Source organism: Acomys russatus, chromosome X (assembly GCF_903995435.1).
Source record: "Acomys russatus chromosome X, mAcoRus1.1, whole genome shotgun sequence".
Classification (NCBI taxonomy): Eukaryota; Metazoa; Chordata; class Mammalia; order Rodentia; family Muridae; genus Acomys; species Acomys russatus.
In genome coordinates, this window is record NC_067169.1 from 29,579,643 (window position 1) to 29,605,843 (window position 26,201).

The 26,201-nt window shown below is 36.7% G+C and overlaps 1 protein-coding gene across 3 annotated transcripts in view; it reads left to right on the top strand.

Moving 5' to 3' along the window:
* The window catches only part of Glra2 (glycine receptor alpha 2), a 217,055-nt gene that overhangs the window by 136,815 nt on the left and 54,039 nt on the right, over window positions 1-26,201 (top strand). For all 3 annotated transcript variants that reach the window (XM_051141583.1, XM_051141582.1, XM_051141584.1), the window contains one exon: window positions 25,153-25,302. In XM_051141583.1, coding sequence (XP_050997540.1) covers window positions 25,153-25,302 — 150 coding nt within the window. The remainder of the gene's footprint in view (window positions 1-25,152; window positions 25,303-26,201) is intronic.

Consider the following 26,201-nt stretch of genomic DNA (forward strand, 5'->3'; position numbering starts at 1 on the left):
TCTCATGAAATATTTATGAAATACCTACTATATAGCATGTACCTTTGAGGTTTATCAGTAATAGGAAGGAAAAGAAGATCTCTAAATCATTTTAGGATACATCCAAGTAGAATGGAACAGATAATAAATAATATACACAATAAATTAACCCAACTAAGGTATTTTAGTAAAAAATAAATGGAATGGAAAAAAGAGTTGGCAAAGTGAGGGAACTTGAGGAGTCAAACATTGGTACAGTTTAAACAGCATGATCAGGGAAGTCCTCATTAAGAAGATATTTGAGCAAAAAATAGATAAAATAATGACAAATGTTCATATACAAATCTTGGATAGGATAGTCCAGGCAGAAGGAACAGTCGGTGGGAAATTCCTAGGATGAAAACAACAAAGGCGATAATGTGTCTCAGGAATAGGGTAAAAGCGATTTTGGTAGATGGTATCAAAATAATGTTGCTATATGGACCATGTTGATCTTTCTTGATCATTGGAAGGATTACAGCTAATATGCTAAATGAAATGATAAATGTGGAAGATTGAACAGAGAACACATACGATGTAATTTATGACATTAAAAGACTTCTGGTGTTGCTTTCTGGATGACAGACTTGGGAAGCAAAGGAGGGTAGACAGATACCCAATAGTAGATAGTAGAGTATTGAAGTTATCAAAGTGAAGAATTCTGGATGCTGACACCAGCGGCTGACCTTGAAGAGATAAACAAGGATTGGATTCTGCTGCATATCTACAAAAGTAGAGTCATCATGTCTTGTAGACTGACCACAGATAGGATTTTTTAAAAAAAAAAATAGTTTTCTTGTTGTAGCAACTACAGTGCTGCTATTACTAGCCAACACGACAATCAGGAATAGTATAGGAGAATAAGGTAGTGTAACAATTCATGAGACAGTGGAGTTTTCAGGAAAGTAAATATATGAATATGGCATTAATACAAGTTCTTTGATGTACATCCTAACTTCACTGACTGAAATATAGCCCTTATCATTACAGCAAGGCACAACTGGCTAAAATACAGAGAACAACTGACTGTGGAATGTCCATCCATATCTGACACATCTACAATACAACCTTTACAACTAAGATTCAGGATACACCATGAAATGGCGAGCAGAAAATTGTAAAAGCCCGAGGACCAGGAAAACTAATGTGGCATTGTGTCATCTATATATAACAAGGAAGCTGCTTCCATGAAATGTAAACAATAGGGCTACCTTTAAAAGACCTAAATAATAACAACACCAATTGACATGGCTAAATGTATGTGGAAAATTTCACAAAGCCCCACCTATAGATGAAGAGCTAGTCAATTAAATGGTTGATAAGAAAAAAAAAGCCAGGTTTTTTTTTATAGGGCTAAACACCCTAATATGTTATCCAGTCTTGGGAAGTTAGTTCCAAATATATACATATGTGCAACACTAAATAAACACAGCAGGTTACATATGCATACATATATGAATATATATATGTTTGTATAATAGCTACAGATTAAAAATCCATGAATAAAAAATGCAGGTACTCTTTTATTTTCTAGACTATGGATGCTTTAAAGGCAAGACTCCATCTTATTTATGGTTTTACCCCTACTCCCAATATCAGGATACAGTAGAAACACTATTTTACTAATCATCAGTGCTGCTACATGAACGAATGATCACAAGATTTCACAAGGCCAATTTTTCCATTTTGATTGGGGAGTATTTTGTGATTATAGTAAAAAGGCCTCAAGCTGTTCAACTTTAATGGTGTTTAAAAGTGTTCAGAAAGCTTGCATGTTCGAACAGGGCTATCTACCCACTTAAAGGATCAACTATGGCCTTGAACTCTTGGCACTGTTCCTTCCTTTTCCATGATTTTAGCTCTACACTCCAGTTAAACTTGCTTTAAGAGAATGACTCCAGGAAGACTTACCAGTTTCTAAATAAGCTAGCTAATCAGATAAACTGAATTTGAAAGAAAAAAGATAAGTGTATTCTTCCACCTGGAAAGAAGTCTACAATTGTCAGACAGAGCTAACATAAATTAATAAAGTCTAAGGATTAGATAACTTTATTAAAATGTAATTGAAAAGTGGAAAAGAATTGTCAATATCATGCACAGTCTAATTCCATATTTTTTCAGAGATTACTAATAATTCCTAAGATAGTTGCCCTAAGATTATGGCTCATTAAAACTAGTTGCTCTGTCCAAATAAAACTAATACTAATATAAATATTTTATCATTTTTAATTTTCAGAACATGTTTAAGTGAGTGGAATAATTAGCAAGTAGAAATAAACTGTAGGAACACCTGGCTATTCCCTAGTTTGTTACTATAATTCCTTCTGTTAGTTCATGATGAATTAAAATGAATTATACATTCCAAGGTCTCTCTTTCTCAAATTCATTAATTAAAACAAAACACATACACTCACGCAGGTACACATACAAGAAAGATCTACTAATGACAATTCACCATCAATGAGGTGTTCTTATTTCAAGGTGGAAGTCCTTTGTTTTCAGAATCCAGAAAGCTTAGTTACTATTTTTTCCTTCACTTCAGATTGTATATTATTGCACAGAAAGATGTGCAACACAATTCACTTAAGCTAATCCATTTTTAATGCTGCATTTCAAATGTGAATAGAGACAGGAAGCAAATTTGCTCTGGAAAGAATGTCAGCCCCTACTCCCACAAACACAAATGTGCAGATTTTAGAACTTTAGGTACATGTGATTTACAAAAATGTTTATTTACTTTTCTAAATGGGCAATGCATTAGCATTACTAATATTATAAAGTACTTTTAACTTTCCCCAACTACATATTTTAGAGATCAAGTGCTTAAGTTCATAACTCTCAGCAAGTAAATATTTATTTATTGATTACAAACGCATTAGAGCAATGCTAACCTACAAAAGGATCAATACTTCTGATAATAGACTGAACCATTTTTTGTTCAATAAAATCAACTGTTATGGCCGGGCGTGGTGGCGCACGCCTTTAATCCCAGCACTCGGGAGGCAGAGGCAGGTGGATCGCTGTGAGTTCGAGGCCAGCCTGGTCTGCAAAGTGAGTCCAGGATGGCCAAGGCTACACAAAGAAACCCTGTCTCAGAAAAAAAAATCAACTTTTATGTGCTAGTAGATTTTGTTAATTCAATTTGTTCTATTTTTATATTTGTATTATTACTAATTTGTTATTCATTATATTTTACATAGACAAATGTTATTGATTCCTCTATATTAATTTGGTACTTCACCTTGCTAAATTATCTTAATAATTGAAGTAAATGTTTCAATTGGGTCTCTTTTTTTCTGGACAGATTGACATAATGATTATAATATTGTTTTTTTCTAAATTCTATGCTTCTAGTAAAGTTGGATTGTCTAATTGACTTAATATATACCTCAGTTACAACATAGGCATTCCAGTCTTATTCCTGATATTAGTTATAATTGTATGAGTCTCCATTAAACAAAAATCCAAACTCTGAGGACATTATAAATTTACCTCAAATTAATATTGTTGAACTTTTATCAAGTATATAGGTTAAATTTGATAAGCAAGAATCTATCATATTAGAATATTATAATGTAATGTTTTTCATTAGATTGCAGACCAAGATTAATTCATAGCAGACTTCTACTTTTAAAAAGGAGATCCAGATCCTGCCATATCAAAGAAAAACTTGATCACAAAGCAAATGTAAAAATAACATCAAAATTCTCCCCTAAGATTATACATACAAATATAATTGCAGGCAGGCATGGTGGCACACATTTTTAATCCCAGCACTCAGGAGGCAGAGACAAGAGGATCTCTGAGTTTGAGACCAGCCTCGTGTACAAAGTAAGTCCAGGACAGCAAAGGCTGTTACACAGAGAAACCCTGTCTCGAAAAACCAAAAGAAAAAAAATTTATAATTGCACACGAGTCTCACTTAAGAAAATGAACACAAAACACTATGTAACAAACCATGATTTTCTGCTTGAGAATTTATATAGTCCAGAGCTATGAAAACAAAACAGGACCCATAGCTAGGAGTTTACTTCAAATCTCAAGAGAGACTTGGACCTTTAAGGACTCTTAAAAGATGAACTGAACGTGTTTTGAAGGAGCTTTGGGGTGTAGTGGGGGTTATGGATAGAATGTTGTGGTTAAATATAAAATGTTCTCCACAGTCCCCTGTATTGGACACTTGGTGCCAGTGGCCAGTTCTATTTGGGTTCTATGGCCTCGCTGCTTATTGCGAGGTAATGAGAATTTTAAGACATATGATCCAATGGGCCAAAACAGGTCACTGGTCACATGCTTTTGAAGATACCCTTGGTCACCAGTCTCTTCTTCAACATGCTTCTACTACTCTGATACTCTACCTCACTCCAGGACCCAGAAGCAACAGAGCCAAGGACTATGGACTAAAATATCTGAAACATCTGTGTTTAGTCCTCATGTTTTAACATAATACTATACTGTGAGCCATATGAGGGAAAGAGCTTTCTAGTGATGATGGTGTCTTCTCAAAATTTTCATGTTCAACAGATTTCTTTATCTACTTAATATTTAACACTGTCAAAAGATCCAATGATCTTATAAGAACATCAGGAGACACCAAAGGTCACTTTCTCTCTAGATGCACAAATAGGTCACATGAAGCCAAAGTGAATAGGAAGACATGAAAAGAAGAAAGACCTTCATAGAAAATGAATCCTGCCATCATATTGCCCTATACTTCAAACCTCTAAACCCCTGAGAAGATAAACGTCTATTGCTTAAGTCACTTAACTAGGACATTTTTTTACATTTTCTTAATTTATTCATATTACATCTCAATGGTTATCCCATCCCTTGTATCCTCCCATTCCTCCCTCCCTCCCATTTTCCCCTTACTCCCCTCCCCTACGACTGTGCCTGAGGGGGACTTCTTTCTCCTGTATATGCTCATAGGGTATCAAGTCTCTTCTTATCTAGGATATTTTGATATGGTACCACAAGTTGGCTATTATAGAGACCTACCGTTCTTCTTTAAATCTCTCACAGCATCTAAAAGAATGTCTGGCATACAGGAAATCTTCAGAAAATGTTGTCTTGAATTTTAATACTCAATTGAAGAGCTTGCTTGGGCACTGGACGTATAATTCCCAACATACCCCAAGACCAGTGTAACTTCATACACAGTATAGAATAACATTCTAGGCCAAACAATGCCTCACATACAGCTTCAAAATCAAACTGTTTCAGAGACAAGAAATTGAGCTGAGCAGGGGAAAGGTATTTAAAATTACATCACCAGAAAAAAAAGTTATGTCACCAGATTTTTCTTCGGATTGTGTTTATATATATATATATATAAATATATATATATATATATATATATATATATATATATATATATATATATATATATATATATATAACTAGGTATTTGCTGCCGCAGCTCTACTTAGTATCCATCATATAAAATCTGTAGCTTAGGAATCATGCTACCTTGTGTATGATCCAGAAAATTCAGAATTCTGAAATAAGTCTGGGCTCAAGAGATATAAACAGAAAATAATGAGATATTTAAGAGATCAATACCAACTTTACAGCTATCCACTAAAGGAAGATCATGGGAAGCTCCAACTATCTAGTTGGTAAGCAAATTGAAAATGCTGCTTGACAAAATGGGAAATAAACATGGGAGGTTCATGATTAGAAATGATATGAATTTTAGCAAACAATTCAACAAAGAATTAAAAATAAGTCATGAAGAAGTAGAATTTAATTAGTTGTGCTAGGATAATTTGTTTTAAGAAAATATATTATAATATTTAATATTAGTTTATCTAAGGAAATAATCATGCAATTATAGTCTGAAAAAAATAAGCTTTGAAGAAATGTCATTGTTTCTTTTAACATATTATATCTGGTTTTTATTCAATTGTTCATCTTTATGCTTATCCTACTGAGATTTTTATATTAGTGTATATTAATTATAGAAAGGAATGGATTTCATTATGCTGTTGCTATACATGAATATAATATACCTTACTACATTCACCCTTTCTATTATCCTTTTATCCTTTTTATTTTCATCTAGTTCCATCTATTTTTCTGTACATGACATAAATTTATTATTCTTAATGACTGAATAAAACTTCATATATATATACATATATATATGAGAGAGATACATATGTGTGTGTGTCACATGAAGTAAAGTGTATCTTATATATATTATAATTTCTTTATGCATTCACCTGTTGAATGACACCTAAGGTGATTGCATAAATTCTTATTGTGGATAGGGCTGGAACATTCATAGATATTCAACTTTTCACAGTAACCAGAGTTTGATTCTTTTGGATATGTACTCACAAGTGTGTAGCTGGATCACAAGCAAGTTCCATTTTCAACTTTTTGAAGAACTTCCATATTGATTCCCATAATGTCTGAAAATTTTTTACATTTAAAAATCTTCTCTGAGATTAGTTTCTATTAAGTTATGGGCTTTTTTAACTGAGAATTCCATCCATGTTCACAAATGTCTATGTATAAATGAACCAAAATAATATGTCTTGATTTTCTTTTTTGGTATTCCTTGCCATTATCATTTTAGTGTTTTTATAACTTAATAGAGTTTGTCTTTTGATAATTTTATATATCTACAATATGCCTTTTGATTATTATAACCCTCAATTCCTCTCTGATTTCTATTACTTGCCTCCCTACAAGAACATTTTCCATATTAGTGACTTTTTTTGTTGTTATTTTGCTTTGTGGATGTTTTTGAGACAAGATCACACTTTGTAGGCAGATCTACATCAAATTGGCTTCCAATCACAATCCTTTGTCATAGATTTCTTAGTACTGGAATTATAGGCACGTGTCACTCTACCTAGATTACTTATTCTAAATAATTATATTACCCCCTTTCTCTTGGATTAATCTTAAAAGCTACCTTTTATTGCATTTATTTTAAAACTGATTTTTTTCTAACATATCCATTCTTGATTTTGTATTTATTAATTCCTTCTCTTTTTCTATAGTGAACCGTACTGTATACTAGTAAATATATTAAATATAAATCTCATTCTGAGTACAGTTCTATGTAAGTCCTATGATACAAACCTTTTTATTACTTCTAGATACTACACAACTTTCCTTTACATTTCACAATTAAGTATTGAAAACTAATTCATTATTCCCTAGAAAGTAAGAACTTTCATTTCTGACGATTTGTTGCTCTTGTTTATTTATAGCTTTTTCATATCACAATAAGAAAATTTTTACATGTTATTTCCCATTTTTGAAATGTTTGGAGTTACCTTTACTATATAAGTACATGGCTGACTTTTGTAACTAGACCCTAGGTACTTGCAAACAAAGCCTCATTTTTGTTTACAGAGTTCAGAAAATATCGGCTGCATCTCCTTAACTAATTGTGTTATACAGCTCTTCTATTTTCTCTCAATTTACATTTACTTAGTTTACTAGATATTCTCTGAAAATACTTTCTCAAATCTTGCATAGCCTAAGGCCAGTCAGGCTCCCTTTCTCTCTGCTTCTCTAACACCTGTACTTCCTGCTGCTTTCAACTGTTGCACTGGATGGATTATAATTGCATATTTACTTGTCATTTCATACAAGCCCTTAAGAACAGGCCCTGTGTCTTATGTGCTGTTGCTTCCTCTTAATGTGTCAGCTTCCAGCCCATTGAAGGACCTTCGAATCATTTGTTGAATAGCTAGATGAATATTTCCTTTGCTTGTCCTACTTTAGAATTTTCCACAGAAAAGAAAACTGGTCAAATGGAGAAAATGGAAGGAAATATTAAGGATAGATTGGAGAGATCTACCACACTGGTAGCCAGATGTGAGTCAGTAGCACAGTATCTGCAAGTGCAATAGGAAAAATGGTGGCGTGGACAGTGTTCATTACCACCATTGCTGATCTGCCCATCACCTCTCATTTCAGTGTGCTGACGCTGAAGACACCAGTGATTTTATATTAGATCTCTGGCTCCAATATGAAGAAACTTCCTTATCTTTTTGCCTCTCCACAGTGAAAATTCCAATTGATTAGGCATATCCCAATTAAATAAATATTGGTTTTGTTAAAGTATTTATTTAGCAGTGAGCTGTCACTGTCAATATAATTTTTCAGAACAGAGGCCGCAAAGGGAGCCTATTGATCTTAATAAGTCTTTCAAGTGGCTCCTCCACTTCCGTGCCTAGTTGTGCTTTGGGAATACATGCAATGTATAGCAAGCACCCAAACTCAGTCATGAACTTTCCTTATTTTTCCTTCATCTGAAGGAATGAGAGCATTCCATTAGCTGATCAAGATGTGCCTCAGCTCTGGAGTTGGGTGATTGCTGTTTTATTAGCCAGCTTCAAAAACCACAGATCACCATAGGAGAATTAGTAGAAATGAGCACAGTACATATCAAACCTCATGTAAATCCTTGGGTTATAAGGTGCTGAGAGAAATGGAAAAGATTCCAACTTTTAGGACAAGAGTGGGTACATGCCATCACAGTATGAATAAGGCTGAGTCCCGTTCCACAGTTAGCATTACTTTTACTAGTTTCTTTGATGCTGGGGAAATTGCTCAACATCACTGGTTCAGCATATGCATAATCATATGTAGAAGTTGCATGAGAAATATATTAAAATTTTTGTGAAATCAATGTGCCCTATGCAACATATATGGCAACAATTATTAGTGGTGGCAATGTGCTTCATAATGTTAGGGTGAATTGGTTAAAATTATACAAACTTAATATTTCCATTCTATTTACTATTAGTTGCATACCTTCCATTTTACCCACATCATTTATATGTAGAGAAATCTTCAGTTTTTAGCAAAGACAAACATTAATTATGGATTGTAAATGCATAAATTTAATGCTAATGACACTCAAGAGAATACAATGTTGAATTTATACCAGGTTTATTGAAAATTTTAGAGGCAGAATGTCATTCAGTTGTTTTGATAATTAATAGTTTGAGATTTAAAGGTAAAAATCTACTATTTCAGGCCAAAGGGTAATTTTAAAATAAGACTCTTTGGAGGAAAATTATTCCCCTGCCCCCAACACTGACAGCATTGACTTCAGGACAGAGCAGTTGCTCCTAAATCTCCTAAGTGCTTCTATTCAGGGAAAAGTCACAGGAGACTGACTCTCACATTTAACTTTAATGAAGATCTTAAATTGGATGAAACTATTAATTAATCTTACTAATTTGCAGTACTCAAGGCATTGGCTCTAATGATATTATAGAAACATAAGAGGCTAATTTCACCATGATGAGAATTAACATGTGTGAGCACTTAGAAGATACCAGGCCCATTTCTAAGTTCTGCCTACTTGTTATTTCATGTGGACTTGAGTCTTTACAGCAAATCTATTAGGTGGGCTCCATTTATTATCCTTACTTTTCATTTGAAATGTCTGAGGCACAGAGTCATTTCATGTCTTGCCAAATTATTCAGCTAGGAAGAAGCAAGGCAGGAATAGGACACCCAAAGTGCAACCCTTAGAATCCATTTTATCTCTCTGCCTCTTCATCATTTAAAGATTTATCATGGTATTACATGAGTATTTTTTTAATCAGTATCATTTGCTTCTAAGTGAGTAAGTCTCCACTGTAGAGAAGTTCTACCGTGCTGTGTATTGATGTTCAATGGCCATATATTATCAGATGACACTGGAAGTGTTAAGAAGTCATAGAAGAGGGCCTGGAGGCTATTTCTAGGACTGTCAGGCCTCATTATCTTGGTATTGGAACTCCACACTACTATTGACTTAGTTCTTTCCCCCCCCCCACTTTTTTTCCCCTTGAGTCACAAAGGAGAAGCTCAGAAAGAGGGCAGATGGGCCAGGGGTTGAGCAAGGCTATGTGCCAAGTTTGCAAACTCCACCAGTGGCTCTTCAAAGAGCCATGTCCCTGGCGTCTTCTCACTGCTGCTTCCATTATGACTCTGCTGCTTGCTCTTAGTTTCTATCGTCATACGTGATTGAGTCCTCCCAAGAGTCTCAAATTGATCTGCAGTCTCTGAAGCAGATGTATGCAACTGCTTTATATGTGCTCAGTGAGCCCAACAAAAACCTTTTCACACTTCCAATTTATCTTTCAGCTATATAGTATGCTCCCATAATGAAAAAAATAATAATAATGCTATCTGATGGCACGGCCTTTTTTATTTCTTCAAAAAGCTTACATATTTATTCATGTCATTTTACTGAAGAAGCTGCAGGATTGTTTTTAATTACTGACAGACTCCCCGAGGCTAGTGTCTATTGCAAATATGCATCTAATTATTAGTGAGTGATTTGTGCTTCTGTTTTTTGGGGTAAGCAGGGAAGTAGGGAGCTGAGTTGCATCAAAATGCTTCTTAGCTACAAGAAATGGACCCAGCTGAAACATGGTATGTAGTAATTTATACTAACAAAAAGTAAGATCAGCAGCACAGCCAGAGGCTTTTGTCCCACATTAATTTCCCCCCCCCCCCACACCCCTGCCTCTGATTGACCTGTAACTCTTTTTGGTTGCTTTTTTTCCCCTCTCTCCACATGGAACCTGGAGCATGGCGGGGTTCTGGAATCTTTCCATTTCAGTTTCACTTAGGAAGGCATGAAACAGCAAGTAGGTGACTAGCGTCAAGAGCTTTAGGTTAGAAGACACTAGGCTTGAGTGCCCAGAGTCCAAAGCCAGGAAAACAATGTTTCTATCAAGTTGGCTCCTGTGGAGATATCCTTGCTGACCTCAAGCCTCCACTATGAGTTCACATTTAAGTATAATGCTGATGGTAAACTAGACCATGGGAGAGACTACGGGAGAGAGGAAAGCCACCAACTCTGTCATCCAGTTGAAATAATATTTTATATGTGAAATACTCTTCAACACTTCCCTGTAAGAGACTCTGTCTTTATCTCCAGGCTGCCATGTTCCAATGGCAAAAAGATTTAAGTTTATATACTGGGAATCTTATTACAAAGAGAAGGTATATTGTTCCCTAAAATTAATACGAGATTCAAGGCATTCTTCATGAAATGGCTGGGTTTTTAATGCTATAAGTTAAACTGGGCTTCTAATATAGCCCCCGGATTATAGCTCACAATCACCAACTGTCTACATAGCTTACCCATCAGTCATCTCTAAAATCAGCCTGCATTGTGTCTTATTTTTCTATTGTTGTGTCAAAACACCAAGACCAAGACAATTTATAAAGGAAAGCATTTAATTGAGTATATGATTTCAGAGGGTTAGAGTCCATAATGGTAGAGCAATGGCATGACAGCAGAACAGCTGAGTGTGTACATCTTGATCTGCAAGAAGGGAGCAGAGGAAGGCCTACTAGAAATGTGTGAATCTTTTAAAATCTCAAACCCTGAGCCTAGCAACACACCTCTTAACCTCTGCCCAAACAATCATCAACTGAGGATCAAAAACTCAAATATATAAGCCTACAGGGCCTATTCTTATTCAAATCACCAAACGCTGTGAGCACACTGTCACTATAGGATGACGAAAAGCTTATATGTGTTCACTTAACACTTGTCAATCTCCTCACTCTGATAAGGTTCTGAGATTCAGAAATTATCAAGAATGAGAAGTGTAACCAGCGATGCCTTCCTCTTATGGCTTCTTCATCTCATTCTAGAGTCACGCAACTAGTTTATGTATTCTGAATCAATAAAGACATTTCCCCAGGAAATGGAGACCTCTCAACTCTTTAATGCTTTTCTTTCCATCAATCCCCCAATCTAGAGGCTGTAAGATGGAAAACATTTGTTATCACCATAAATCTATTGTACTGCTCTAAAACATATCATTTAGTATAATCTAAAGAACAAGACTGAATTTTTTTGGAGACAGGATCTCTTGAACTTCTGAATCTCCTAATGTGGACTGTTACTAGGATGTGCTACCACATCTGGCTTGGGAGATGAAAGCAGGACTCATGATTATACCTGTGGCCTTGTGTATAGTAGGCAAGCATCCTACCAACTGAGCTATAGTGTCAGGACCAAGAGTGTGGATTGATCTCTCTCTCTCTCTCTCTCTCTCTCTCTCTCTCTCTCTCTCTCTCTCTCTCTCTCTCTCTCATTAATGTTCTTTATTCCCTTGCTTTTTTTTTAAATATTTTTATTTTGTTTCTTTTTTAACATACACATATATATTATTACACATGAGTAAAATAAACTACATAAAACAGGAATAACCATGAGACAATCAGGAAATATATAAATGTTACATTCACAATGATTTGGCCATTTGCATTTGCCAAACTTGAAAGAAACATCTTTCCTATTTTGTTGGGTCTAAATTTCTGAGTGGAGATTAATATCTATCATATCTCATCTCTATTAACTTAAAACATCTATCTTGACCTAAAAACATCTTAACCCCTAACCTACTAAGCTTAATTGAAAGACTAAACTATCTTGTCTTCAAACACATCAGAGACTTAAGGCATAGAACTTAAATACCTGAGTGAACCGGGAGTACTGGTTGGCAGCTTCCAAAATGAAAAAAAAAAATGGCTGAGACAGTTTATTGCTTGAACAGTCACCCAAAACTCTCTATAATGCTGGAGCATCATCTTCAGCCTTCTGGACCAATATATCTGACAGACATATTTGCGAGGCAGGAACTTGCTCACCCTGTCTTGGCAGAGTTTGGCTGTTGACTCTGCCTGCATCTAAACTTGCCCATTTTTAGGCAGAATTCTGTCTGTGACAGAAATGAGGACATTTTGCCCAGTGGCTGGTTTGCCACATTTGAAGCCAATTCCATATAAGGTTCTTTGATGCTCATCTTATATTCCTTTGCTTGTAAGTGTAAAATCAGACCCTAGATTAGGGTAGAGTTTGTAAATAAATGAATAAATAAATAAATAGAAATGGCAACCTAAGGACATGAGGCATGAACTGCTGAGAAACCAAGTGAACACTGTGCTCACCTTTGAATATTTATGCTCTTCTGTGGGTGTGGGTTAACAATTCTGCTTCTTACATGCCCATACCATTGCATGTACTTTCTTAGCTTTTCTTGAATGCAGATTGGGTCATTGAGTGAAACCACAGCCTATGAGTAATTCCAGACTTACCCTCAGAGATACAGAGGTTCCCCCAGAGGTCAATAAAACTAGTTTGAGGTCAATCCAGGTTAATTGTGAGTTGCAGCTCAAACAGTGGCTGCACGATTTTGGTAAATTTAAAGAGAAAACTCACTTATTATTCTGGTAAGAGATAACTTAATCAGAGCTGAGTGATGAATGCTCTTTATTGATGATGATGGTTTTCTTATTTCTTTCTAACAGTATATCAGGCTTTATGACATACAAGATGTCACTACAATGAGATTCCCCTCTATGTGAACTTGGATTATGTGAATTTTAAATAGGACAAGAGAAAAATACTAATAAAGTCTTAATGGATACATGAAATGCAAGAGATTCAAGTTTACATTTATTCCCCTGGGGAACATTGCCTTGAATTATGCTAGTTTTAAATTATGCAATGTTGTCAGAAGGTCATCCCTTGCAAATCAATGAGTGAGCATCTACAAACTGCTGAAAGAGTGTTAAAATTTACAGAAAGCATCCTACTCACCTTTACTGACCCTATTAGACTGAAATCCATGGACCCCCACCTCAGTATGAAGAAACTAAGAGTCCAAAAAAATTAAGCCATTTCCACAAGTTCATTGATCGTTGATCGTTCAACTAGGACTAAAACAAAAGCTAGCCAAACCTCAATATGCTTATCCCCCAACATACAAACAAACACTGGCTGTATTAATATCTATTTAAGAAAGCATCATCTTGTCATTCCACAATGTGATCTTTTAAATATTGACACTACATAGCTAGCTCTTTTCTTCAATTTCTCCCTGATTTTCTAATAGCGGCCAATTAGCTACCAACCTCCCACTTATTTCTTATTCCTGCCCAACTAGAGAAGAAACATATGTCACATTTTATATCCGAAGATGCAGTCTTAGGAAGTAAGCAGTGGTAGTGTTCCTGTTAGCTGAGAATGGAATGGAAAGTTGGCAGGCACAAACACAGGAAAGATGTTTTTCTTTAGTCCCGCTTCTCCCCCTTTCTTGAGATGCTTTGGCTTCCTCAGATGCCTTATTTTCAGAAAACTTGAGGGAGCATTTCTTCAGGGTGCAATTATAGTACAGTGAATGTTGCCTGGTATTGCTTATATATTTTGGTGGTAGACAGTTGTACTTTTCTAGTACCCCTTCTCTCTTCAAAACTCACATGGGATATATGGCTTTGTTGGGCAATTTTGAACAGTTTTCTGGATTCTATAATGAAGAAAAATGTGCCCATCATATAAAAAAAATCAGCTAGCTAGACTTGGATAGCACCACATGCCGAACAAAACCAACTGATTCCCAAAAGTTTAGAACCATCTGTAACCAGTTGGTTCATTCAAGTGCCAGGCTTGAAGGTACTGCCACCCAATGGCTATTTATGCAAACAGCACTTTCGTGAGAGCTCTATTGTAAATTTCTTTGCCCATGTTCCAAGAGTATCAGCTATGAAGAGAAAGTGCATGAAGGTTGGGACACTGACATAGGCCAGATAGTCAGCTGTGCCACTATAAGTCTTTGCCAAGGAAATCTGATTTCCCAGCATTAAAGAACAGGTGTAAGCTGTTTTAATTAAGCAATAAAAATCACTTCTTGGCCCTGAAACTATAAAGACAAAATCGTATACCTTCATTAATCTTTGGCACCACAGTTAATTTAACTGTCTATTTTTGGATGATGTAATAAGTGAATACAGATAAGAAACAAAAGAAAAAAACAAAGCCAGAATTCTTCTTTCCATACTTGTTGATTTTTAGTGTTATATGATTTTACAGTGCATTTAATAAACTCATCTTCCATTCTTGAACTTGGGGTGGAGATAGGGCTGGTATACTTCATAACATCCAGCAAAACATAAGTTGATTAGAGATGCGAGAAGCTTCTACTCCATATAGTGGAAGTTGTTCAAGCTACTCTGGCCAACGGGTAGCCTTAATTTCAACAAACATTAACAAAAGTTCATTTCAAAACTCTCTCTTCTAAGTTTTATAAAATGAAATTGCTCTGTACAGAACCAAAGAGCTTTTTTTCTGTCTTACCAATTTGTGCATAGTTTGAGGAAAACTAAACAATGATGCAAGCAGGAGGCTTTGAAAGATAATTGCTCTTAAAAGAAAAAAATAGGGCTGGGAGATGGCTCAGCAAGTGAGTGTTCTTGCTGTGAAAACAGGAATTCCAGAGTTTAAATCACTAGTACCTACATAAAAGATCTATTTGGCTATGCAGGTCTGTATTCCAAATGTCAGATAACAGAGACACTGGGATCTTGCTGACCAGCCAATCATCCTAGTTGAAATAGTGATCTTTAGGTTCAGTGAGAGACTCCTCAAGAAAATAAGATGGAGAGTGATAGAAAAAGACTCCTGACTTCTTTCTCTAGCCTCCACATGTGTGCACATAGGCATGCATATCCCTGCCACATACATACACATACACCTTCTATCTTCCAACACAAAGGAAAGATAGCTGGGGACATTACGATTGTCCAATGAATATCACTTTGCTTCTTTTCTATTCATGAATGCTTAGTTGATCATAGTCATTTGGGAATCCTCTCTACTACAGGAAACTTCTCTCTGTACATGTTCATAAACAATCACTTTTATTGGCTTCTAAAGGAATGTCACAGCTCTCTGAGGTCAGCCTACTGGCTAGGAATGTACTTTACCTGACACACTGTCCTAGGGAAATGCTTGCTTGAGGAACGAAGAGAATAGTTGTAAAATGATAACCCATAATTCTGTCCTGGGGAATCAATGTGGAATAGAAAATACTCCAACTCATAAACAAATGGGCCTCTTGTCTTGGGAAATGCTGTAGCGTCTGAATACAGAAAATAGGATACAAGTAAATAAACTCATGACTTTGAAATTGAGTTGAGTGTGTAATCGATGAAACACTGGCTTGAGAAAACATTCTCAAGTTTTCAAAAACATGAGGAACATTGAAAAAGCATCAGTGAGAATTGCATCTAAGGAATGTTGACATGATCCAAAGCAACAGTAACTACAACATCTAGGTGCTTAACTAGCACCAAGAAAACCAAAACAACCCGCTTGGCTCTAGTTTTCCACCAGATAGGTCATAAGCTCTTTGATCTGTAAAGCTATAAAAATATAATAAATCTTCTTTCCCTTAGTGAAAACAGACCCAGAGTCACATGAACACCATTATCTAACAGCTCTAAAATCCATGACTATTGAGCAGCACAAGAGGTCTGACCTGCACCTTTCCATCCTGGGCTGTTGCAGACCTTAGGCTACCTGGTGGTTCCCCACTCCAGGTATCTGACAAGTGGTGGGCATAGGACACTATAGCCCAGAACTTCTGCACTCAAGTGCTCTTTCTGCCTCAGCCTCATAAGTAACTGGGGGCAGCATCATTCTAAAATAGTAATAAATATTATTATTAATCAATAATTAATAATTATTTAAATGACCTAAATTTATCCTTCATTTAGTTATATTCTTCCTAGTTCACTCTTCATATGAAATGGTGATTGTGAAAGAAATTTGAATTTCTGTGTTCTTGGAGAATTTGTCAGTCAAAAGCAGATCATGGGCACTTACTAACAGCTGAAAGCCTGGTCCTCAGTGGCATAGATAGAAAGGTACTGAATTTTTATCCTGAAAATATTCTTTACTTCAGTTTTGTAGATAAAACACACATGCATGAACACTAAACTGGGTCAAGTAACTATAAATACATTATAAAACCCAAAGATGAGTGAGACCACAGTGGGCAGAGAAAGCATCATAGTGAAGATAGAATTTGAGCTACTTCTTTAGTAATTATCTGGAAATAAATACAGAGAAATGTGAGAATTACATAGTGGTCAAACAATTCTAAGCAGGATTTCTGAATCCAATAAGAGCATTCACATTTGGCACTAGATATTTCTATACCCTGTGCTCCTCATTTCAGCTTCAGATATTGCCTAGTGTTCTTGAGAGGAGCATCACCATGAATTAGGATTCACTGGACTGGACACAGGTTCTAGGGGGTTGGAAGCATTTATTCTATTTCTTAACCTTGGGGTTTTTCAACTCAAAAATTGCTAGCATTTGGACTGAAGAACTTGTGGCTGGGGAAATCCTGGGCTTTATAGGATATGTATTAGCATCCCTGACCCATACTAGTAGCACCTCCCAGTGGTTGTGACAAGTAAAAGTATCTGCAGATATTACTAGGTTTCCCCTGAGGTGCAAAATCACTCCCTTGCTTTGGAAACTGTTGATGTAAACTATGAGTCATAGCGGGAATGGAGTTGTCTTCCTGGGGGTGAGTAGAATTGCTTAAAGAAAGTGCAAAGTTTGTGATATGGAAGAGTAGGATAAAGTTAAATAACTAGGGCAGACACATACTGTACAATATCTTGAATCCCAGAACCCAGAAGAGGCAGCCATAGTAACACTTAAGCACATGTGTTTCTAATTAAAATTGGTGTTTTGAAATTTATCCCACAGAAGACAAAGGGCAAAGTGACACTAGGAGGTACTGAATGCAAAGGGACCTATCGTTACAATAGCCAGATCAACGAGTTAAGAGCTGAGACTGTAAAGACATTTTTGGAATGAGAAATAAGGAGAAAACATGGGGGTGCTTTGCAGATAGAAAAGTGAAGATTCTACGTCAGACTGAATACTAGAGGTGAAGGCAAGGAAAGAACCAATGGTAAGAGTTGCTAGTGAGAGGACTCTAATAAAATAAATGGATGAGGGTACATTTACTTAGGCTCTACAAATAACTGTAGGCATTTTAGAACAAGCACAAGAGCAAAGGAGATGTCATGGCTGGGAGATGACTTTGGAATTACAAAAAGCTGAAATCAATGGATGAGTGCAAGGAAAGATTCTTTCTCATTTATATTACACCCTACTTGGGAGGAGATGGCCCTGGGTTTTTGACAGACCTGACTTCTTCTATCGTATGGAACTGCTCTCTTAAATGAAAGACATGGCCTAAGGGTTAAGAAGTATTATGTCCCATGCTTCTCTCATCTAGAGTCCCAATAGGATGTCCTCCCATCTGTCCCAGTTTCCTGGTAAGTGAAGGCTTTGGTGGGACATGCCCCCTGGGCTAGTATGCAGACATAAGTGAGTATATACCATTTAAGTCTTTCTGCTTCTGGGTTAACTCACTCATTATGATCATTTCTAGCTCAATCCATTTATCCACAAATTTTGGGAAATCCTTGGTTTTAATAGCTGAGTAGTATTCCATAGTGTATATGTACCACAGTTTCTTTATCCATTCTTCTACTGAGGGACACTTAGGCTGTTTCCGTGATCTGGCTATTATGAATAAGGCTGCTATGAACATGGTTGAGCAAATTTTTTTGTTGTGCACTGGAGCATCTTCTGGAGAATGGCAAAGTAGAAGGATCCAGAGGGTCCTAGAAACCTACAAGTAGAACAATATGATAGGCAGATTTGGGCCCAGGAGTCCCGCTCAAACTAAGGCACCAGCCAAGGACAATACAGGAGGTAAACTTTAAACCCCTACCCAGATCTAGCCAATGGTCAGAACATTCTCCACACTTGAGTGGAGAGTGGGATATGACTTTCTCACATACTCTGGTGCCTCACATTTGACCATGTCCCCTGGAGGGGGAGACCTGGTGGCACTCAGAGGAAGGACAGCAGGTTACCTAGAAGAGACTTGATACCCTATGAGCATATACAGGGGGAGGTAATCCCCGTCAGGAACAGTCATAGGGGAGGGGAATAAGGGGAAGGGGGAGGGAGGGAAGAATGGGTGGACACAAGGGATGGGATAACCATTGAGATGTAACAAGAATAAAGTAATAATAAAAAAATTTTTAAAAAGAAGTATTATGTCCTAAGGAATGTTTTAGAGGGCCTTAAATAGCATGCATACTTTCCTCCACATTCCATTGTGTATTGAACTGGACTAGAAAATCGAGTTTTACTGATGTAGGAAATGAGGCGCACAAGAAGTTAGCCAGTCTTTGTTGTAGGATATACACCATCACCACCAATAACAACACTTTCTGCCACCCTCAAATACACAGAAATAAGAAATTTATAGAAGTGGGTGGATTTGTTGACAGAATGAATATAGGGCATAAAATTAAAGGAGAAAGAGTTACTAGCCCAAGAGGCATGTCCCATGAAAGTCTTCACTTACCAGTAGATTGGGACACATGTGAGGGCATCCTATTGGGACTCTAGGTGAGAGAAGTATAGGAGAATGGGGAAATAGGAGGACCCAGTGGGCCCTAGAAATCTACAAAAAAGAACATCTTGATGGGCAGATCTGAACCCAGAGGGGTCTGCTCAAACTACTGCACCAACCAAGGACAATACATGCAGTAAACATCGAACACCTACTCAGATCTAGCCAATGGAGAGGACATTTTCCACAGTTGAGTGGAGAGTGGGGACTGACTCTGATATGAATTCTGGTGCCCCATATTTGACCACTTCCCCTTGGTGTGGAGGTCTGGTGGCACTCAGAGAAAGGATAAGCAGGCTACCAAGATGAGAATTGATAGCCTATGACCATATAGTGGGGGAGGAGGTCCCCCTCAGTCACAGAGAGGGAGGAGAATAAGGTGATAGCGGGAGGGAGGGAAGAACGGAAGGATACAAGGGATGGGATAACAATTAAGATGTAATCTGAATAAATTAATTAAATAATAATTTAAAAAGAGTTAAAAAGACACAAGACATGGAAGAAGATGTTCCCTAGAGGAGTCACAGATATGGCCAAAGTGTCTGAAAGATAACCAGGTGCACGTGAAAGTAGAAAATGTCAACAGAAAGAGAGATACGGAAGGAAGGAAAATATTGCCTTTTAATAAGATCTTTGATTTTGGGCACAAAGAACTGTATGGAAATTATGAAAAGATTTATATGCCTATATTTCATTTGAAAACAGTATGGAAACCATGACTCTGTCTGCCTGGAACCTACACCTATCTACCTGTCATCAAACCCGGACCCCTAAAATGCACCACATATGCAAATCAATGGAGTATCACCATCTTCTATCTTCAGAATTCTGTCTTTACAGCTTCTTCTAACCATTAAACTCCTGTAGGCTAAGAACTGGTAAAAAATTTTACATAAATAATCACATAGTGTTTTAGGCTCTGCAGGCCATTTTGGTTTTTGTCACAGCTACTCAACTGTGCCACTTTAATATAAGTGTCGCCACAAGCAATATGTAACTAAACAACTATGGCTGTGTTTCAATAAATATTTGGAAGCTATTCAGTGAGTCAGATCCGACCCTTGGGCCTTGATTTACTGTTCCCTGGTCTACTGTGAACAAAGTCCCCAGAAGTGTAATCAGAGAACTTCTGGGAAGAATCAATAAGTATCTTAGTCATCTCGCCTCTTCTGATTTACTTTTCACAGCACCTAGTACAGTGCTTTTCATATGGCACTAGGCTATGAATGTCTGTTGGTTTTCGTTTCGTAATATCGATTTAGAAATGGCTTTCTTCAAAATTATTATTGTCATCTTTACTCTATGTGTGTGTGTGTGTGTGTGTGTGTGTGTGTGTGTGTGTGTGTGTGTGTGTTTGAGAGTTTGTGTACTACAATTGACATGAGGAGGTCAGAGAACGACTTGGGAGTTGATTTTCTCATTTTACTGTGGAGCTGGAGTGTCAAAGTGAAGTCATGGGGCACAGTAGACAGCTTTACTTGCTGAGCCTTCTTGCTGGTATAATTAATCTTAAAAGGAGACCTGCCATGATGGCCAAGGTAGGAGGATGATAAGTTCTAGGTAAGCCTGGCCTATGTATTAAGTCTCTGACTCAAAAGAAAAAACTAAACATAAAAATAAATTAAAATAAAAAATAAAGATGCTTTTAAAGAAGCCAAGCCTCTGACACATAGCAGCATTTTGAGAGCTTAATTACCGTTGAAAAACTATCTTGCAAGTTTGTAGTAAAGTAGTTCACTATGGGATAATGTAAGCCCAAGAATCATAAAAAGACTGTGACAGGAAAAGATGTGAGCTATAAACTTCTAAGGATTAGCCACCAAAGGGAGAAAATCTGACACTAGAACTGGTTAAAAGCAACAAAAAGGAATTGCAATCCTGAGAGAGCAACACCAAGGAACATCACATCGTGTGTAAAAGACATTGCCCAACACCCTCTAACCCCATGTGAATAATGCATTCAACGCTAGCACTGAATACTGAATACTGGAAAGAGGTCCACAATTTGAAGGAAACTGAGAGACCAATGAAAATCATTAAGATAGGGAAAGAATTCATTTATGAGCAGCTGTAAAAGAAGCCAAATACGTGCTGAGCCTACTGATGATCAGAGGACAATAGGAAACGTCTGGTACTATGTCTGGTAGTAATTAGAAATTACTGAATGCTGTAAACACCAGGAATAGGAAGAATGATGGTCAGTTCTACTGGCCTTCACTCTGTGAGTATATCTCAGGGACTGACAAATTCTTCTCATTATGAGATCTAAAACATTTACAGGCAGTTGAATAATATATAACCAGGAATATTGTGACTAGTGATGTTCTGTTATCATAGAATATGCTTGCTTCAGATGAGCAAGTGCAAGACAAAGGATTGCTTACTAAGGAAGAACATTCTCAAATTCTTGGTGTGCTAAGAGAGCTTAAAATTTGTTATATTACACTTTTTTTTTTTTGAGACAGGGTCTCTCTGTGTTAGTCCTAGATGTCCTGGACTCGATTTATAGACCTGACTGGCCTCGAACTTGCAGAGATCCACCTGCCTCTGCCTCTCTTAAAGGACTCAAATATATGAAGTTTTGGAGATTAGGTGATAATTTATAATTATTTGATTTAATGTAAAGCATGCAAAGTGGCTAGATTATTACTTCTTTTTTTCCACTTATTCATTTATCCATCTATCCATCCACCCTACATAACTTGTTCTTTCTTGATTGCTTTTATTTTTAAGATTATAATACAGTTATATTTCTCCCTTCCCTTCCTCCCTCCATACACCTCCCATATAACCCTCCCAGCTCTTCCTGAAATTCATGGACTCTTTTTATTTTCACTCATTTTGGACACATATATGTATAGACATAGTTCATTCTTACCCTCAACTTGTCAGGTTCTGTGTTGGTAATACATAGAGTAATTCTGCACAGGGTCATTCCTACAAAAATAACCAAATTAACCCAGACACACATACAAAACAAGCTTACAGTCTATTGATAGGACTAGGAAACAGGTGGCTAAGGGACGATAAATTCAGTAGAGTGCAATAAGAGAATAAAGAAAGTGTCCCCTAACCCAGATGAGAGAAAGAAGGAAGGTTTAAGAAAACTTACTAGGACAGCTGGCGTTTCTGGTTGGTTTTCTGAGGGACTCAGAACTGGTCTCAATCAGACAAACTATGAATAATCATTCCAGGTAAAAATAGTAGTACATTCCAGGGGAAGAAGATGGCAAAGTACAAAGCCAATTTGGAGCAATATGCATGGGACTGGCAAGTAGTTCCAATTGTCTAAGATAAATAGTGTAAAGCAGATGACAGTCTTAAAAATAATAAATCACTACCAGGATGCCTGCTGTAAGAGAGTGTCTTCTTGACATGAAAAAGGACCAAATTTATGAAATCTCAACAATACAGCTGGCCTAAACAATACCTGCATTTATGTCAACATCAGCTGACATACCAACATAGATGAGGGAAATTTCTCAAGGCCCAAACATGAGATGAAGAGCTACAGGGAATCAATGACTGCTGAGAGACAGAGAATCCGTCTTCTCTAGGGACTCATCTGCCTGATAGGTTATTCAGTCCCAAGTGTTCAGCCCTAAACATGCATACATGAGCAACATTAAATGGATTCAGTAGAGGTGTGTGTGTGTGTATGTGTTCATGTGCATGAGTGTTTGCATGTGTGTGTGTGTGTGTGTGTGTGTGTGTGTGTGTGTGTGTGTGTAACAATACAGATTAAAGAAAAAGAGGTCATGAAATTGAGAAAGAGGAGTCATCGGAGGAGTTGGAGGGAAAAGAAAAGGGTGAAAATGATGCAAAACCTGTACATATATATGAAATTTCTGGCCAAATAACAATGTTATTAATAACTACAATCTAGTAAGATTGTAGGTATTTTCCTTGTTAATTTCTTTCTTGTAAAACTCTTTCCATTAACAAAATCACACCTATATGTAGTCAAATGATTACAAGATTTTTTTTTGGTAGTTATTCTATCGTTGACATGATTCTAAACTCCTTAAGTGATTTTCTTCAAACAACTCTGCAAGATACTATAATACTATGGTACTATGACTGTTCGTATTTGACAGCTGAATAATGGAGTCAGTGAGATGAAGGAACTTGGAGATGTTAACAACATTCTGTAATGATATATTTCTTCCTCACGCTAAACCAGTGGTTCTCAACCTTTCTAATTTATGTGCCCCCCCTTAATGTGGTTCCTCATGTTGTGGTGACCCCAACCATAAAATTATGTCATTGCTATGTTTTAACTGCAATTTTCTACTGTTAAGACTCATAATGTAAATATCTGATACATAGGATATTTGATATTTGACCCCCTAAAGGGTCATGACCCACAGGTTGAGAACTGTCACTCTAGACTTTATGCTCATGTCCTCTGTGCTGCTGCTAACTTTCTAACCAAATCAAAGGACGCTCTATACCATGCTCTGCTGTAATTCATCCCAGACCTGATGTAACAAGTAAGTACATAGACAGTCAGCTATTTGGGGAGAAGGATGCTCACAACAGCAAAATTTGTAGTCAGAGAAGTGAAATTGAAAATAACCTAAGTCTTATGTGTGCATGCATTGGAAATGATGAATTAGAAGAAAGTTAAAGGGCATGATAAATACTATAAAAGTCAAAGGGAAATGGGCCATAAGCCATGCAATGCTAGGAACCATACTGTATGCGATTAGAAAAGAAACACACTAGTGCACACTGTATTTCAGTTTGAATATTGGCTTTCAAGGTTTAGTTTTTTGCCTTTAGGTAATAGTTTAATCCTTCTTTACTGCGATTTTCATTTCAGGAAATGGGGTAACACAATTGTTATATGTTTTAACACGTATATACATATAAAATACTTAAAAGTGTGGCTAGCAAGTACTTAGAAAAGTAAATGAAGAAAAACATAATAAGTAAGGCCATACAAATTAGAACTGAACAGTACATGCTCACCTGGCATTTTGACAAGTGTCTTTGGCAGCCTGGAATCTGCAATGTCAAAACACCCATTCTTGTTTTCTCCCTGCACTGTGTGAAAATGTGGATAGAGATGTTGATCTTAGCAAAGCAGTAACAGTCACAAGGATCCTCTACTCCTGGCCATTTTCTCATCTTTCTCACAATCTTCTGAGTGGTTCTAGCACATGACTTTTATACTTTTTTATTTTAATGTTATAGCACTTTTTCTTGGTATATTTGTATGTGGTATCCTGTGATGTTTGGCAGTGTATTCTTTTTTACCGCTGAAACTTGAACCCAAAGCCCCACAGCTGCTGAATATGACTGCTATTACTGACCTGCAGAGCAGAACCTGATGTAATATTCTGATTCATGTATATGTTAAGTGACAGGCAACTCATGGTAATTAGCATATCCACCATCTTAAACTTTTACTATTTCTTTCTGGCAAGTTGATTCAAAATCATCTTTTCTAACTACTTTGAGATATATGATTTATTATTGCTAATTATGTTCATCATTCTGGGTCACATAAAATTAGAGTTTTTCCTCAAATTATAGCATTATCCACCTCTTCTCCAGAGGGTTCTATGAGATAAAAGTTTTAGTCTCTTAACTTCCATGAGGCAAACATCTTCAGAGTGAGATCGTTGTTTCACTTAAAATAATGTATTTCTGTTCCAATCACATAATTTCTGTGTCCAGCCCTCTATTGGTGGACATTTGCTTCTTCATGAGCTGCAGTAGCTTTCTAAAGTAAAGGGTTAAAAAAAATCCTTGACCATTACTTGTGCCATTCACATAACTATTGAATTAGGGTTTCTAGAAAGCCTTCATAGCTTTTTTTTTTCTCTCACCCTACCCTGTTCCTCAGGTCTCCTATGTGAAAGCGATTGACATCTGGATGGCTGTGTGCCTACTGTTTGTGTTTGCTGCCTTACTAGAGTATGCAGCAGTGAACTTTGTCTCCAGGCAACATAAGGAGTTCCTTCGTCTACGGAGACGACAGAAGAGGCAGAATAAGGTAGAGTTGTCTCTCAGTACAGAATCATGTGGAGCTTGAGGTGGCCAAGCAAGCAATGTAACTCAAGAAATGAAACACACAATGAATAAGAGGATGAACTTAATTCTTCCCCTAATAAATTACTCCACAAGCATGTCCTTTAAAGTGTTGGGTAAGATTAGCAGGTTTAGTAGATAAAATTATAAGGCACACAGTTAAACTTGAATTCCAGGTAAATACATTTTAATATAAACATATCCCAAATAATGCATGGAATATTCATACACTAAAATGATTTGTTGTTTATATGAAGTTCAGACCTTCTTGGGCTCTCTGATTTTTATCTGACAACTCTAATTGGGCATATAGGTTCAAACTGACAACGTTATTTTTAAATCCTGGCTGACCAGTGATAGCTTTCATGTGTATGACTATGCATACATAACTGATGTGATGTTTTTCACCAGTTGATCTGTATTTATGTCAATGGCTCTCAACCTGCCTAGTGCCTTGACCCTATAATGCAGTTTTTCATGATGTGGTGACCCTCAACCATAAAATTGTTTTCGTTGGTACTTCATAACTGTAATTTTGTTACTGTTGTGAACCATAATGTAAATATTCAATCTGCAGGATATCTGACATGCAGCCCTGTGAAAGGGTTATTTGACCATGAAAGGGGCATGGCCCACAGATTGAGAACCACTGCTTTATGTGAACAATGCCCCACAGGTGCATGCTGCATGTTGATAAATTCAGTTAGACTGATCTCATTGTTTGTCTTGAACTTTGGTACAGAAAGCTTAAGTTTTGACTCATTCACAGATTCACATTTGAACTTTGCAGTTCAATATATTCAGTTTAGTAGGTCCCAAACTTGCCTATACATTAGAATCACCTAGATACTCTTAAAAAAAATT